This window comes from Carassius auratus, chromosome 2, assembly GCF_003368295.1.
Source record: "Carassius auratus strain Wakin chromosome 2, ASM336829v1, whole genome shotgun sequence".
NCBI lineage: Eukaryota > Metazoa > Chordata > Actinopteri > Cypriniformes > Cyprinidae > Carassius > Carassius auratus.
The window spans coordinates 17,274,959-17,288,708 of record NC_039244.1 but is presented as its reverse complement, the minus strand read 5'-3'; the positions used below and the strand labels follow the sequence as shown (position 1 = coordinate 17,288,708).

The 13,750-nt window shown below is 36.6% G+C and overlaps 1 protein-coding gene and 1 long non-coding RNA gene across 11 annotated transcripts; one reads left to right on the top strand and one right to left on the bottom strand.

Moving 5' to 3' along the window:
- Positions 1-394: 394 nt before the first annotated feature.
- Positions 395-10,158, bottom strand: LOC113118336 (serine/threonine-protein kinase PRP4 homolog). Of its 9 annotated transcripts, none has more exons than XM_026287454.1 (17): positions 9,952-10,158; positions 8,519-9,634; positions 8,254-8,394; positions 7,826-7,978; positions 7,536-7,617; positions 6,993-7,200; positions 6,509-6,582; positions 6,089-6,179; positions 5,803-5,950; positions 5,443-5,580; positions 5,207-5,360; positions 5,009-5,123; positions 4,727-4,878; positions 4,557-4,643; positions 1,278-4,200; positions 1,073-1,120; positions 395-636 (listed from the first exon to the last, which is right to left on the bottom strand). In XM_026287454.1, exons 1-15 carry the CDS (start codon positions 9,996-9,998, stop codon positions 3,997-3,999), a joined length of 2,910 nt encoding a protein of 969 aa, XP_026143239.1. In that variant the 5' UTR covers positions 9,999-10,158; the 3' UTR covers positions 395-636; positions 1,073-1,120; positions 1,278-3,996. The 9 variants fall into 9 exon arrangements, with proteins under 9 accessions (XP_026143239.1, XP_026143257.1, XP_026143266.1 ...); XM_026287472.1 differs by having other exon boundaries at positions 1,035-1,120; positions 1,701-4,200; XM_026287481.1 differs by having other exon boundaries at positions 1,059-1,120; positions 1,701-4,200.
- A 218-nt stretch (positions 10,159-10,376) lies between these two features.
- LOC113118386 (uncharacterized) lies at positions 10,377-11,861 on the top strand. 2 transcript variants are annotated; one of them, XR_003294313.1, is made up of 3 exons: positions 10,377-10,538; positions 11,086-11,216; positions 11,309-11,861. It is a non-coding gene; the product is annotated as an uncharacterized LOC113118386 (long non-coding RNA). The 2 variants fall into 2 exon arrangements; XR_003294314.1 differs by lacking the exon at positions 10,377-10,538 and adding an exon at positions 10,652-10,997.
- Positions 11,862-13,750: the final 1,889 nt, after the last annotated feature.

Genomic DNA, 13,750 nt, shown 5'->3' with positions numbered 1-13,750 from the left:
CTAGTGTTCCTGCTAAAGCTCTATGCAGGAAAACATAATTATTTTTAAGGTTTTTAAGCTTGAAGATTAACAGCGTGTTATTACTTATGTACATGCTACTGTATTTATTGTTCTAAATTGAATACAAGTTGTGCTCAGTCAACAACATTTATGGTATGCTGTCAGTCACCACAGGAAAATAACTTCAGTTCTGGGGAAAAACATCTTACACAGTAACCCAAAACATTTCTTCAGTAGCTCTTTGTTGTATTTGTGGACTTTTGGGTGCTTTTTTTGATATAGAAACAGTGATAAGGGACATGAGCTAACCACATGCAGCAAACTAACTGTAATACAGTGTTGTTAATTGATCAAGAGACTTCTACGTAAAAATGAAATAAAACCAGACAATAAGTAATTGTAAAATTCACCATTTATTAATATTCTTGTGAAATACTGGCTGTATATTCTGACAAAAAATGAACGTATTGTTATGCTGTGCACAGATGTTGGTAATTTCCCCCTTGACTGGATAAGAAGATGAGCTCTTGAAAGGCACTTCAATAATAGAGTAGGACAGCAGCTGGCCGTCAAGATCTCTCTTACACTTGGGAGTCACATGTGGCCATGAAAGAAGGGAACATTTTAACACTTAACCTGAAAATAAAATAGAAAATGGTTAGTTGTGGTTTAAGGAATGGTTACTTTTGTGGACGACATCCAAACATGTATTTCTTAAAAAGGAAATGCATTACCTTTTGGTGGATAAATCTGGAATGTCTAATACCAGATTGTAGTAATTTTTATGTATGTAGAGTCAATTTATTTTATTTAAGGACTGTATACATACATTTTATATGGTGGTGTATGAATTATATCAATGAATAGCATATAAATTGCAAATTTAGGAGGCATTTATTGGGTTTAGGCAAAAATTGTATTGTACTTTATGAATACATCTGGATCTGACTAAATATAAAAAGTCAACCTTTATCAGAGGCTAAATGAGGAACTACTTATTAAACCACATAATATATTGTCAGCTTAAAACCTACAGCTTAATTCTCGCAAGAGCTCACTCTAAAACAGAAACCTTTTCCAGATGAGATTTCCTTTAAGAGTCTTCTTTAACAGACAGCACCTACAATACAGAGAATAAATATACCAGTATCTTGATACATTACAGAAAGCACACATTCTTGAAATATCCTGGGGAAATACACAATCATCAACCGACAACAAAAGGTGACTAAATCAGACCATTTAGGTCTTGAATAAAAAACGTTCCTAGAACGAACCTCTGTGGTACACACCAATGGATAAAGTCAATGCAAGGTCCTCACAAAGCTGAATACAAATAGGTTATTCTGTGATCATTATTCTGTTGTCTTTTCTTTTTTCAATGTTATATTTCACTGCATTTAAACATACAAAAAAAGGGGTTTTTAAAAAAAGAATATATATAGCTGTCTTTATATTTATCATCATATTTGGGGTTTTTGGCAGTTCAAAAACCCATTGTATGCAGTCAAGTTCATTGATATCATCTCATATCTTCAGCCCCAAAAAACTGCATTAGAAATGTAAAATTAAGGCCATTTATTGATACTACAGATGAGATGTGAACATTAATCCCATGAGAACCAGCGCTCTGAACTGGCTGTTCATTTCTAATCAGATCTTTGCTTTGTGTTGGATCTAAACATGCCTTTAGGAGTGACCTGGATAAAGAGCCCTGAAGAGGTCTCGTCCCTTTGAAAGCAGAGGCAGGCAGGAGGATGATGGACAGACATGTCTCCATTGGCCAGAGAATGTACTCGAACACAAAGAAACAGTGGGAGAAACAGCACAAACAGCAGTTAGTGTCAAAACCCACCATAAGGTTCCAAAGACACGGAGTAATGTTCTTACAGTGTTATTATGTTATTAAGTGTATTAATGAACTCAAGTGAAAATTCTTGAAAGACAGACAACTTGTGGGAACTCTAAATTCATGTTTTTTTTCCACCACAAAACAGCTTTATTGTTATATTGTTTAATGATAACAAATAATGTGAATTTACAATAAATTCTAATTATTCCATTATCATGCAGGACAAGCTTGGCAAAAAAATAACAGGCATATAATTCTTCCAGCATACTCTATGACAGGTCTGTCTTTGAGATATGAAACATAACGAATTGAGATATGAATAAAGAAGCAATTACCGCTTGTTACAAGCAGATTCATAGATCAGAGCGGGAAAACCCCTGTATCAAAAGACAACATGGTCACAAACACAAGAACAGTCACAAAAAAGACATCTAAAATATGTACGCATAGTGAAAAATAAACCAGAACGTTTGTACAGTAGTCAATAGGAATCATACATATTACACTGTCTCATGCATACTGAAAAGCACTCAATAGATTTTACAAAAACTGACACATAAGTGTGACAACTCTGAAAAAGGTGAGGTTTGTCTGTCAGAGGCAGTACACTGAAGGTGCCAAGTCCATTGCAAATACTTGGATTTACTCTTACCCTTAATATCAACCGTAACCGCTTTCTTCCATTTTTGAGAAAGCAATAGTCTTTTCGTTCATACGGACTGTTTTGTGTCTGTGAGAAACATCACAACAGAAGCTCTGTTCCAAAATCTAGTGAAGCCGCCTCCCTACCTATTGCATCCTAAAAGGCAGCACCCTCAAAAGTGAATGATTTGGAATGCTTTACATAGGTTCTCAGCTGCAATACTGTATCAAAAATAATAAAATAATGAAACATAATAAAATGTTGTCATGTCATACAAATTTGAGTAAAATAGTTTTTAATTTTTTTTACACTTTTTTTAAATACAGTATCAGTAATTCTTTTTTTTTTTTTTTTAAGAAATTGATACATTCATTCAGAAAGATTACAGTAAGTGGATGAAAAAGTGACAGTAAAGACATTTTCCATGTTACAAAAGTCATATTTCAAATAAATGCTGTTCTTTTGAACATTCATCAAAGAATCCTAAAAAAGGAATCATCGTTTCCATAAAAATACTAAGCAGAACAATAATTTGTAACACAGAAAATAATAATAACTGTTTCTTAGCAACGGAATCAGGCATATTAGAATTATTTCTGAAGGATCATGTGACAACAAAGACTGTAGTAATGGCTGCTGAAAATTCAGCTTTGCCATCACAGGAATTATTTGAAACATTTGAACTGTAATATAATATTATATAATATGATATTATAATATATATGATGCCTTCCTAGGTTTTGGTATAGAGCAAAAGATTGATAAGGTTTCAATGCATGTCCATTTCTCCTACTTAAATTGTGTAAACATGCAGAAGCCTTAAGGGCATTATGATGACACTTTATTTTTGGGCTTGAAAAGAACGCAAAATATTGATGCCGTTTGCTTTGGAAGGATTCGCTTACCTTCAGTGTACCGATAGAGGTGTACAACCTGCCTTTACAGACGAGGCCTTCCCTGCAGACCAGGTCAAGCAGGACCCAAGACCTCAGATTCTGCAGAGACACACCTAGAGCAATGCCGTGGGCCTGCACGCCAGGTTGAGTTCTCACTCTCACACCTAAGGGAGGGTGGATATAGACAGCATTTATGCTGGTCTTAAATAAGTCGCAATCTAAACAGTCCTTGGTGGTTGAGCAATATTTGGTTTACATAAAATTCTAGAGTTTTACATAAAATATGAAGTCTGTGAACTGGATATTTTTACACTCTGAACATTGAGCATAATATCAAATATATTTGACATTATTTCTAGCCAGAAACGGTGTATAAAGCATGTAATCTGAACAATAAAGATTATCTTGAAAGATTTTCTCTTTACAGCTTACAGTAGGTCATCTAATTATAATAATAATAAAATAAAGTAAATCTTGAATCTTGTCCTGATCTGAAATGTACTACAAATAAAACAGCATGCCAATGAAATATGCAAACGTCTTTTGTTGTCCGAGACATATCTGCATATACAAAGCCATCATAAATCTCTGAGATTTGCTGCGGATCATATGCACTCCTGGATGTAAGGATGTTGTAATGCCTGGTTGATGGTGATCCGCTTGGCAGGATCCAGAATCAGAATCTGGTCCAACAGATCTTTGAGCTGAACAACCTTCTTTCGCTGGTCCTCTGGTAGCATCTGGCGACCCACCATATCCATCGACAGGTCCTTTGTTGGGTTAATGGTACTCATGACAGTGACCTTTTCCTGCAGAGAAAGAGACATGGGTGTAGAGAGGAAAAATAGGGAAAAGGTTAAATAAAAATGGATTTAAGTAGTCTGAAATAATCTATACAGAAATTTTTCATAGTTATAAAAGTAGGGCTGCATGAATCATAAAAAAAAAAAAAAAAAAAAAAAAGATTCAGAAAATGGCTTTGCAGAGTTGCAAAGTCAGTGGTTTCTCTTGGGGTACAGTACAAGTATCCTCCCTTAGAGGTGTCTACAGTTGTACTTTATTTTATTTTACAGTACAGTTGTACGCTGTTTTTAAAAAAAAAAAAATCAGTAATATTACAATTAGATAATATTTCCCCCAAAACCATGCAGCCCTTACAACTTACCCTCTCAGTGACCTTGTCGACCTCTGTATACAAAAAGTTATAGCTTTGGTCAAAGTGCTGGTCCTTGAACAGACCCTTTCTGATCATCTGTGAATATAATGAAAAAATATTTAGTCTATTTATTTATTTTTTTCTTTTTCTATAATTTGTAATATCTTATGAATTCTTACTTTATTAGGCAATTTTCCTTTCAGGTCCATGGCAAGTTTCAGCATGTGGTTATTTGTCTTTCCGGGGAAAAGGATTTTTCCTGTGTATAGTTCATAGAGAGTGCAGCCAACAGACCACATATCGATTCCGTAATCATATGACTTTCCGATGACTACAAAAACAGGAAGAAAAACTCTTTAAGCTTAACAACAAGCATAACCCAAGTTCAGATCCGTTTATTAAAACTCTTTATATTCAGTGTACTAAGATGGTTTAATTTGATTGGTTCTGTTTTTCCTTACTGATCTCAGGTGCCCTGTAGAAGCGGCTGACCAGATAAGGTGTTATGTCATTGTCAGCCACATGTGACGCTGAGCCAAAGTCGCACAACTTGAGGATGGTCTTGGATTCGTTCACCTAAAGAGTTTCATGTTATGTTATGTCATAAGACAGAGATGGAAGTCAGTGTCATATATCTGTGGTCAAGAATTGTCACTCACAAGAATGTTGTCAGGTTTGATGTCAGCATGCAGGATACTGCAGCGTTTGAGGAGTTTGAGGGCCAGGAAAAGCTGCTGGCTGTACGAACGCACAGCCTTGATGTGTAGCCCAACGTCCTTACCATACTTCCTCAAGACCTCCCGCAGGTTCATACTACAGCCAGAAAACAAAAAGTTGCTTTAAGAGAAGAACTCAAGTTGCTTTGATGCATGTGAATCTGTTGACTGTAATGTACCTGAGTGGTTCAAACACCAGACACAGATGCTGCTTGTGGTAAAAGTGTCTAAAGAGCCGTAAACAGTGGAACTTGTCGTCTACATCTGCGTCATTCAGCTTCTTCAGAAACTCCAGCTCTTTGAGACCCGTCTTTTGCCTGTGGGACAAAACATGTGGCTGTCTGTCACGTTCAGACCACATCTACACCTACTCTAAATCTCAGTTCCTGTCCAAATAAATCCCCATGACACAATTTATTGAGAACATTAAAACTGTGGACTTTGCCAACACCACACATTGTGGTTTGATAAAAAAAAATCCTGTACTAGACAGAAGTGTTTAAAGGCGAAGCATTCTGCTTTTAAGGGAAGTGTCTTACATCATCTCATTGTTGCGGATTATTTTCACTGCCACTTCCCGACTGGCTCGGGCCAAGTCTCTGGCTCGGATCACATTACTGAAGACACCATGTCCAGTGTAGCCGTAAACTCCGTACCGTTTGTCCAACACCTCACCAATGTTCACACCTGAATACATTAAAAGAACAATCATGTTTTTGATGTCCTCTTTAACATGAGACCTTAGATATTTTTCAATCTTATTAACAAGTTTTGGTAGTTTTCTGTAGATTGAAATACAGCATTTGCTTCAGGACAACAACTTACGATAATAGCCCTCTGCATCTGTCCAGTTATCTCTGAGACTTGGGTTCTCCTTAAAGTCCTTGCCAATACCTGTGGCCCGTAACCTGGCACTCTGCGGAGAGAAATTAGATTTGGATTTGTCACTGTCAACATGATTGAATTAAGAGTTGATTAAAATGTTCATTTATGAACGAGTGACTGACACTGTAAGAGACCATTTCAAAGTCTGAGGGGCCTGGAGATCCAGTGAGCACCAGAGTCAGATTACATACTTGTGGAAAAAAAAGCTTTGAACAAAGTTTCCAGCAGAAAAACAACAGCTTGCACAGGACTATGCAACTCTACCTGTAGAGATCCCCTTAAATGGACAAATTCTATCAAATTCTGGAGCTTGTATAGCCATTGAGCTATGCATCGGAAAGCAGAAACTTGGCTACTTACGTCAAAGTAAGCAGTGAACGTGTCATCTGACTCTGTGAACATATCAGGCGCTGGTGGCTTTTTCTGATTACCTCCTAAAGAAAAAGAACAATGATGCAGTAAAAGGAACGTAGACTTGCTGATAATGTATCAGACCACCTTATATTACATCAGAGTAAATGTTTCATGTCTCAAATTTCAATCACTCTTTCTTTTTGTCTCCCTAAAATACTGATACGAGCCACTTTTGATTTTGTACTGACACCTGTTGGCATGGATGTAGCATCAAGCAAATGTTATTAGTTACTAGTGTTGTCACAGAAATATCCTATGTGTAGGTATTTATTACGAATATTATAAACTAACAAAATGCAAAAAATAAATAAATAGGCGATTAGGCAGCAAAAATGATTCACATTTTTCTGATCACTGCATATGTATTAGCAGGATTTTTAATCCATCCCTAGATGGATTGATTAATTAAAATATTTTGCAGATGACATACCATTTTGTTCTTGAGAAACAAGACTATGCTTGGCCTTCACATTATCCTCAAACGTGTCCAGGTTCTCTTGCTCGTAGGCTTTGACGTCAGCAGCCACACGCTCCAGGATGTCATCAGGTGATGGCGATCTGCTTTGAGTGCTACTCCGAGGACTGCCGCGATCTGAGAGTCCTGACAGGTTACTGTCCTCATTTACTGGCTTATATTTCTGTACAGGACACATTACAAATACAATCACATTACATACACTACTGTTCAAAAGTATGGGGGATGGAAACATATAACCAAACAGTGGTGATGCTTAATATGTTTTTTTTTTAAACTGTGATACATTTTTGTTTATAATTAATTGATTAATAGAATGTTTAAAAGTAGAGCATTTTTGAAAGTGAAATCTTTTGTAACATTGTCTTTACTGTCACTTTTGATCATTTTAATGTATCCTTGGTGAATAAAAGTATTCATTTATTTATCCCAATCTTTAGTTTATGTTACATACATGTACGTCTAAAATAGCCACACTCTAGACAAAAATGTTCTAACCTGAATGATGGCCAAGCGCTGAAGTCTCCTCTGCTCTATCAAAGCCTCCTCGTCCTCTTCATCAACGTCATAATCCTCCAGCCTAGACACCGATTAGTATTCATGATTGAGTCCGAATATGATCAGTAACGCTTTTATCCAAAGCGACTTACAGTGCATTCAGGCTATCAATTTTGATCATGTTTAATCATGTGTTCCCGGAGAATCAAACCCCCAACCTTGAACATGCTCTACCAATTGAGCTACAGGAACAATAAACATAAAAGCAAAACATTTTCATTAATACTCACACTGCATCATCTGAGTCCTCCTGTTCAGGCTTCATTCCTTCGGATAGACTGCCCTTAAACATGTCCTCTCTTTCCCTGCTCCGTCGCTTCCTCCTTTCCCGTGATGTCGAACGCACCTTCTGTCTGCGCTCCATCCTGTCATGCATCCTAGATCTACACATTATTAATACCGTTTTAATTCTACTGAAAGATGTTATAAAAAGCAAAACAGCATTGAGATGTAAATGTGATGCCCATTGTCATTAAAATTCCACTGAAGCCCCTCGTTCAAGGACAGCAAACCAAAATCTTTTACCGCTATTTTTAAAGAGGTAATGTGTAAAATAGATATAAATTCATTGTGCATTTACTTTTAGCTCAGTGAAGCTTATTGGATAGCTGTAATGAGGAGTTGCACATTTTTAAATGGTAGCACACACCACAGTCACCTGTGTGTGAGAGGAGACCTGCTGGTTCGTCTCCTGGGAGAACGGGACCTTCGTCTGACAGGGGAGTGGTTTAACCTTCGTCTGGAGTTCAGAGAAGGACTCTGCTCTCTATGGCTTCCTGCGGCATCACGAGATCGCATCCTGCGAATATTACAAAACCATATGAGAGTGAGTTTAATTTTGGGTCACAACAAGGTACGTTAATAAGAACAATATCAGTAATAATAATTTATCTATCAAAAATGTAAACAAACAGAGCTAGAACCTGTCATTGGAGAATCTCTGCCGAGACCGAGATGGGTCTTTCCTTGGAGGGGATCTGTTGTGACATGAAGCTCCGTCCCGTCTGGATGCCCTGTCTGTGCTCTGAACAACATGGACACGTTCAGGTGAGCGGTGGCCCCTGGGCTGTTCCCGACCTTGTTTTCTGCTAGGAGACTGATTCTCTTTTCCAGATGAGACATCTTTTGAGGGTGCTTTCACTGATTTCTTGTCTCTCTCTGTGTCAGATTCTGGCAAGTTTGTGTTTCTTTCTTTAGACCTAGACTTGCTTCTTCTTGCTGAGGATCTGTGGTCTTCAATTTGCTCTTCAGGCCGTGTAGTTGATTTTTTGTTGCTTGATGGCAATCCCTTGGACTTCACAGGAGATTTAGACCTCTGACCACTGTCTTTGGATCTCTCAATGCTTTGGGATTGTCTCCGCTCCCTTGCCTGGATGGAAGCACTAGGTTTCTCACGAACGTTAGCATCTAACCCATTCTTACTAGCTTTTTTTTCTGATTTATGGGCCAGAACTGTCTCGTCAGACGTGCTTCTGTCTTCCAGCCTGTGATACATTTTTTCATCATCTATGTAGTCCTGTCGAGATCTTCCAGCATGTCCCACTGCTATTACTTGCTCATCAAAATCTTCTCTCTGCTCACCATTTGGCACAGCTTGCTGGATCTCCTCATCCTCCTCTGAATCAGAGTTATAACCCTGTAATATCAGTCCCATACCTGATTGCACTGCCCCTTCCATCAGCTCATTATCAAGCTCTGCCTGAATCATTGCCTTTTGTTTTTCCAAATCCTCCAGAGCAGCAAGGTCATCAAGTCTGGATCGCTTTGAAGAGATGACTGCTCCATAGCCAGCAGAACAGTCTTGATCATCCCGGATTGAGTCTCTGTGTTTCCGCTTATGTTTGCGTTTGTACTTGTGCTTGTGGTCCTTCTCATCTGGCATGGGATTTTTATGTTTTCTGTGCTTGCTCCGATGTTTGTGTTTTTTTCTCTTGTGTCTTTCCACCCTGGCAATGTCCATGTTATCTGCTTTACTAGCTCCGTCTTCACCAGGTACATATTCCTTTTCATGCACACTGTCAGAGCTCTCTACATCATCTCTGGAAAAAAGTAATTTACAGTAAAATGTATTAAGAAAACAAAACCAAGATAGTCTGGTTTTTATAAATGACCACAGTTATAAGGTATTCAAGACGTATGTTCCATTGTTGTTGGTTTAAAGTATATACAATCAAAAAAAAAAAAAAAAATCTAACGTTAGCTGGTTTATGTTGACCACCGGGACCGATACTGACAGAAAACTACTTGTTAAAAAAAAGTTGTAAGGAAACTTCTTCTTTCTCAATAAACGTAACATATATTTATTCATTTAAATACCAAAATGATGCAATATAAAGTCTGTAAAGGTGTTACTTACACATTATCCTTTGCTATTGTTTTGGCTAACACGTCCATGTTCGCCATCTTGATTTTTCTTGCCGAGTCGATTGACAAAGAGAGTCGATTCACAATTCAGTCAGGTATGCTACCAGTACTAACTTAAAATTAAGCGATCAAACTGTCCTCCAAATATCAATTTAAAAAGTTGTTAACATTTTCTTCTCAGTATACATTAATGTACCTTGAAAATAGGGACAAATAAACTGAATCACTGAATCGATGAATCAATTGTTTGGACCTCTAACAAACCACGCACGGGCGGAAACGCAGAAGAACTAACATGAAGGAAGGGATCTTAAAAATTACGTGCCAACGAACAGTCCTCATTAATTTATTGTTCACTATTTTTGCCCACACACTTAGTTTAAACAATTCAGAATTAAGTTTTTTTTTCATGAGAATATTGTTTAGGTTTGTCATTACAGAGAAAATTGTAGCAAATGGCACATTTTACGTTATATCTGTGTATGGTAATTACGCAGTGGTCCCTAAATCGCACGTTTACGTCTACAACCGAAGCCAAGTTATTTAAAGATACAACGCCATTTGATGTGCTGTTGTGGGGTACGCACATAAAACACACACACACACACACACACACAAACATCGCAGATACAACAGTTAATTCACAAATTTAGCTTGCTTTCTGAAATATTGGATTACTTTTGTGTTTAATGCAGCTGATGCTAGTTTATATCTTGTTGTGATTGATCACATTATCAGTACGTCTGACATTATCATTGTTTTTCAGAATGTTGGCAATAACAGGCTGTACAATAACACTTAATGAATTAGCTATTAATATATCCAGTGCCCAATAGCCTTTCTGAAGTGCAAAACACTGAATGCTTCATACTTCATACAATGCTTCAATGATTGTCTAACTGAACTATTCTTCCCTCTTCTCCACTGTTTGTCTAACTGAACTATTCTTCCCTCTTCTCCACTGTTCCCTAGAATGAGTGGATTTAAAAATATATACCAAGACGTCCAACCAGTAACCTTTGACTTGCAGATGAAAATGTTAGTCTCTACTGTAGTTCAGCCAAGGGGATTGAAACACATGTGTCCACTTTAGTGGAAGCTTGATGTGTTTTTCTTCTTGCTTTAGGTGAGAAGCCATAAAGGTGTTCGCAGTGCTCCTATGCTTCTGTTGACAGAAGCTCTCTGTTACAAGGACACTTAAGGACACACACACACACAAGAAAAGCCTTACTGCTGCCAGGAGTGTCCTTACAGCAGGTATTTGCATTTTTCTGTCATAAAGTTGACAGACTACACTTGATTTCATACTACATCTGTAACTAACAATGAGGCTCTGCATTTCACTTCAGCATCCAGAAGAAGAGCTTAGACCTCCATTCACGGCGTCATCACACTGGAGAGTCATTCCCTTGTCACCTGTGCCAGTATTTGTTTTGCTAATTATGCACACTTCTTGTAATAATTAAGTAAATTCCATGTGCCATTGCTTTTGAAATATAATGTCATGGTTTTAAATAATATTTGATCAGAGCTCGAGTCACGGTTTAATAAGTTTGGTGGAATGTAGGTGAATGTTATTTGCTTAGTTTTATTGGGTGGATAAGTATAGGTAAAAATCGGACAAATAAACATCATATTAGTTACTCTTCTATATATTCTGTTCTATATATTGTTCAAACACATTTGACATATTTAGAATTAACATGTATGGAATCAAAATGAATGTGTCTTATTTCATCACATCTAGCTCTGAGAATGAGTCCCAGATGTGGACTGGAATGGGAATTCAAAATGGGATCAGATGCGTCAAGGAAACAGTGCACAAACCTGGCAAGGGGTTCATGCCTCTGGCAGGCACGTGCACACATAGACATCAAAGGGGGCTTGAGCACCTGCCCTTTTTATTCCTGGAGAGAAAGTGCCTTTTTTTCTGGGGTGCTTTTTTTTTTTTTTTTTTTTTTTTTGAAGAAATAATATATATTCCTGTTTGCGCACAGCTTCCCTGTCAAACAAATATATTTATTGAAGAATAGTATATCTAAATATCAGGTCAGGAGTTCTGAAGCGCTCTTTGAGAAATAACAGACCGCATTCTATATTGGAGATCAACCAAGCCATGTAATAAAATAAGTTAATAAAATAAGAACGTCCCCAGTTAGTTAATGATTTACATCAAGAGTCTTTCCCCCTGAAATTTAGAAATCTAAATTGGTGAATCTGGAAGAAATCTACAGATGCAAACAGATGGAGGATAGGCTACACTCTAAAAAAATGCATCTGTACATTAATAAATAAAACTGAGTAGAAATAAGTTAACATTAAAAATTAAAAATAACAATATTTATAAATTAACTTTTTATTAATGAACTTTTTTTTTATTTCCTCTAAACCTTTATAAAATTATATTCTATACAAATACATACATGACATTGGCTTTTATTTAATTTTATTAAATTTTTACTCAATTATTTTGGTAAGTTTAATTCAAACAAGTAAGATTTTCAGAGATTTTATTAAGTTAATTAAGTTAAATATTTACTAAGCCACATAATATTTTTTGAGTGTAGTAGGTTTAAAACAAACTCCATCTAAACGTGGATTTTGAAGGTTTTATTTGATGATGGTGATGATACAGTCCTCCCTCAAATGTGAAACTAAGTCCTTGTCAGTAACCATCAGTTATTGTGTATGTGTACATGCATAGCAATAATAATATTAATGTATTTGATTAAAACATTAAGGCAATTCAGTATTCTGATGCTTAGTTGTGTGAAGCTAAAAAGTTATTTTGCTTGTGAAACAAAAAGTATTTAAACAATTAATTTTAATCATGCTTGCAGTGCAGGGCCAGGCAGGCAGCATAATGCAAAGTTAACAAAATAGCAGCAACAACCCTCTTCAGTTTAGAGTGAATATTTGTGTTGATTTAAAGTGTTATGTGTTCTGATAACACCAAAATAATTAAAATGATGTAGTGCCTTGTGCAAAAAAAATAAACTAATTATTAGTAAAACACACCCCTCTGCTTGATGCAGTTATTTTGGTTATTCTAAATATATACTTGAAGCTAGTAGCATAGAAAATGTTTTCAAAACATGCACATTGTGGGATGGTTTCCTTTGCTGCTCTATAAACCTAGTGAATACTTAGGAGACCATGGTTTCTGTGTGAACTGATTATTTTGTGGAGATCTTTTGAAAATTAGAGTTTGAGGAAGATAAAATTAATTAACTTTTTAAATTATTTTTTTTAAAAGGAAGTCAGTGTTGCGTTAATATATATACTTTTTTGTAAAAAAAAAAAAAAAAAACGTAATTATGAGAAGTGCCCTTTATTTCACTTGAGCCCCTGCCCCTCAAAATGTCTGTGCACGTCCCTGACTGCTGGTACTCCTGAAAGTAAAGATATAGACTTATCAACCTAAAAAAAAATCACAGATTAACACTAGCAACATGACCTACCTCCACCTTCAAGCCTGCTACTAGACACACATCCTTGAATGACGAAATGCACTTGACAATGTAATTAGCAAGTGATATCTCGAGGTCAGTTATTGTGTATAAAGTCAACCAATTATGGAATCTTCATACAAGGATGTTTTACACTATATAGCCTGAAGTATGTCGACACCCAAACAGCACATCATATTATCATAGACATTAAAAGAAATGGACACAGCGACCCCATTGGAACTCAATTGAGACAAGTGAAGCCCATTTTTAGCGTTTTTTAGCACTTCCGTTTCTGACGCGCAGACTCAAACGAGGATTGACGACGTCAGCAACCTGTCT

Excerpts from the sequence above, each read along its gene's own strand:
- LOC113118336 (XM_026287438.1), bottom strand. The coding sequence starts at position 9,998 with ATGGCGAACATGGACGTGTTAGCCAAAACAATAGCAAAGGATAATGT. Across the intron at positions 7,979-8,253 it reads AGGTCTCCTCTCACACACAG|ATCTAGGATGCATGACAGGA; the intron begins GTGACTGTGGTG and ends AATAATGTGTAG. Across the intron at positions 7,618-7,825 it reads GAGGACTCAGATGATGCAGT|GCTGGAGGATTATGACGTTG; the intron begins GTGAGTATTAAT and ends ATCGGTGTCTAG.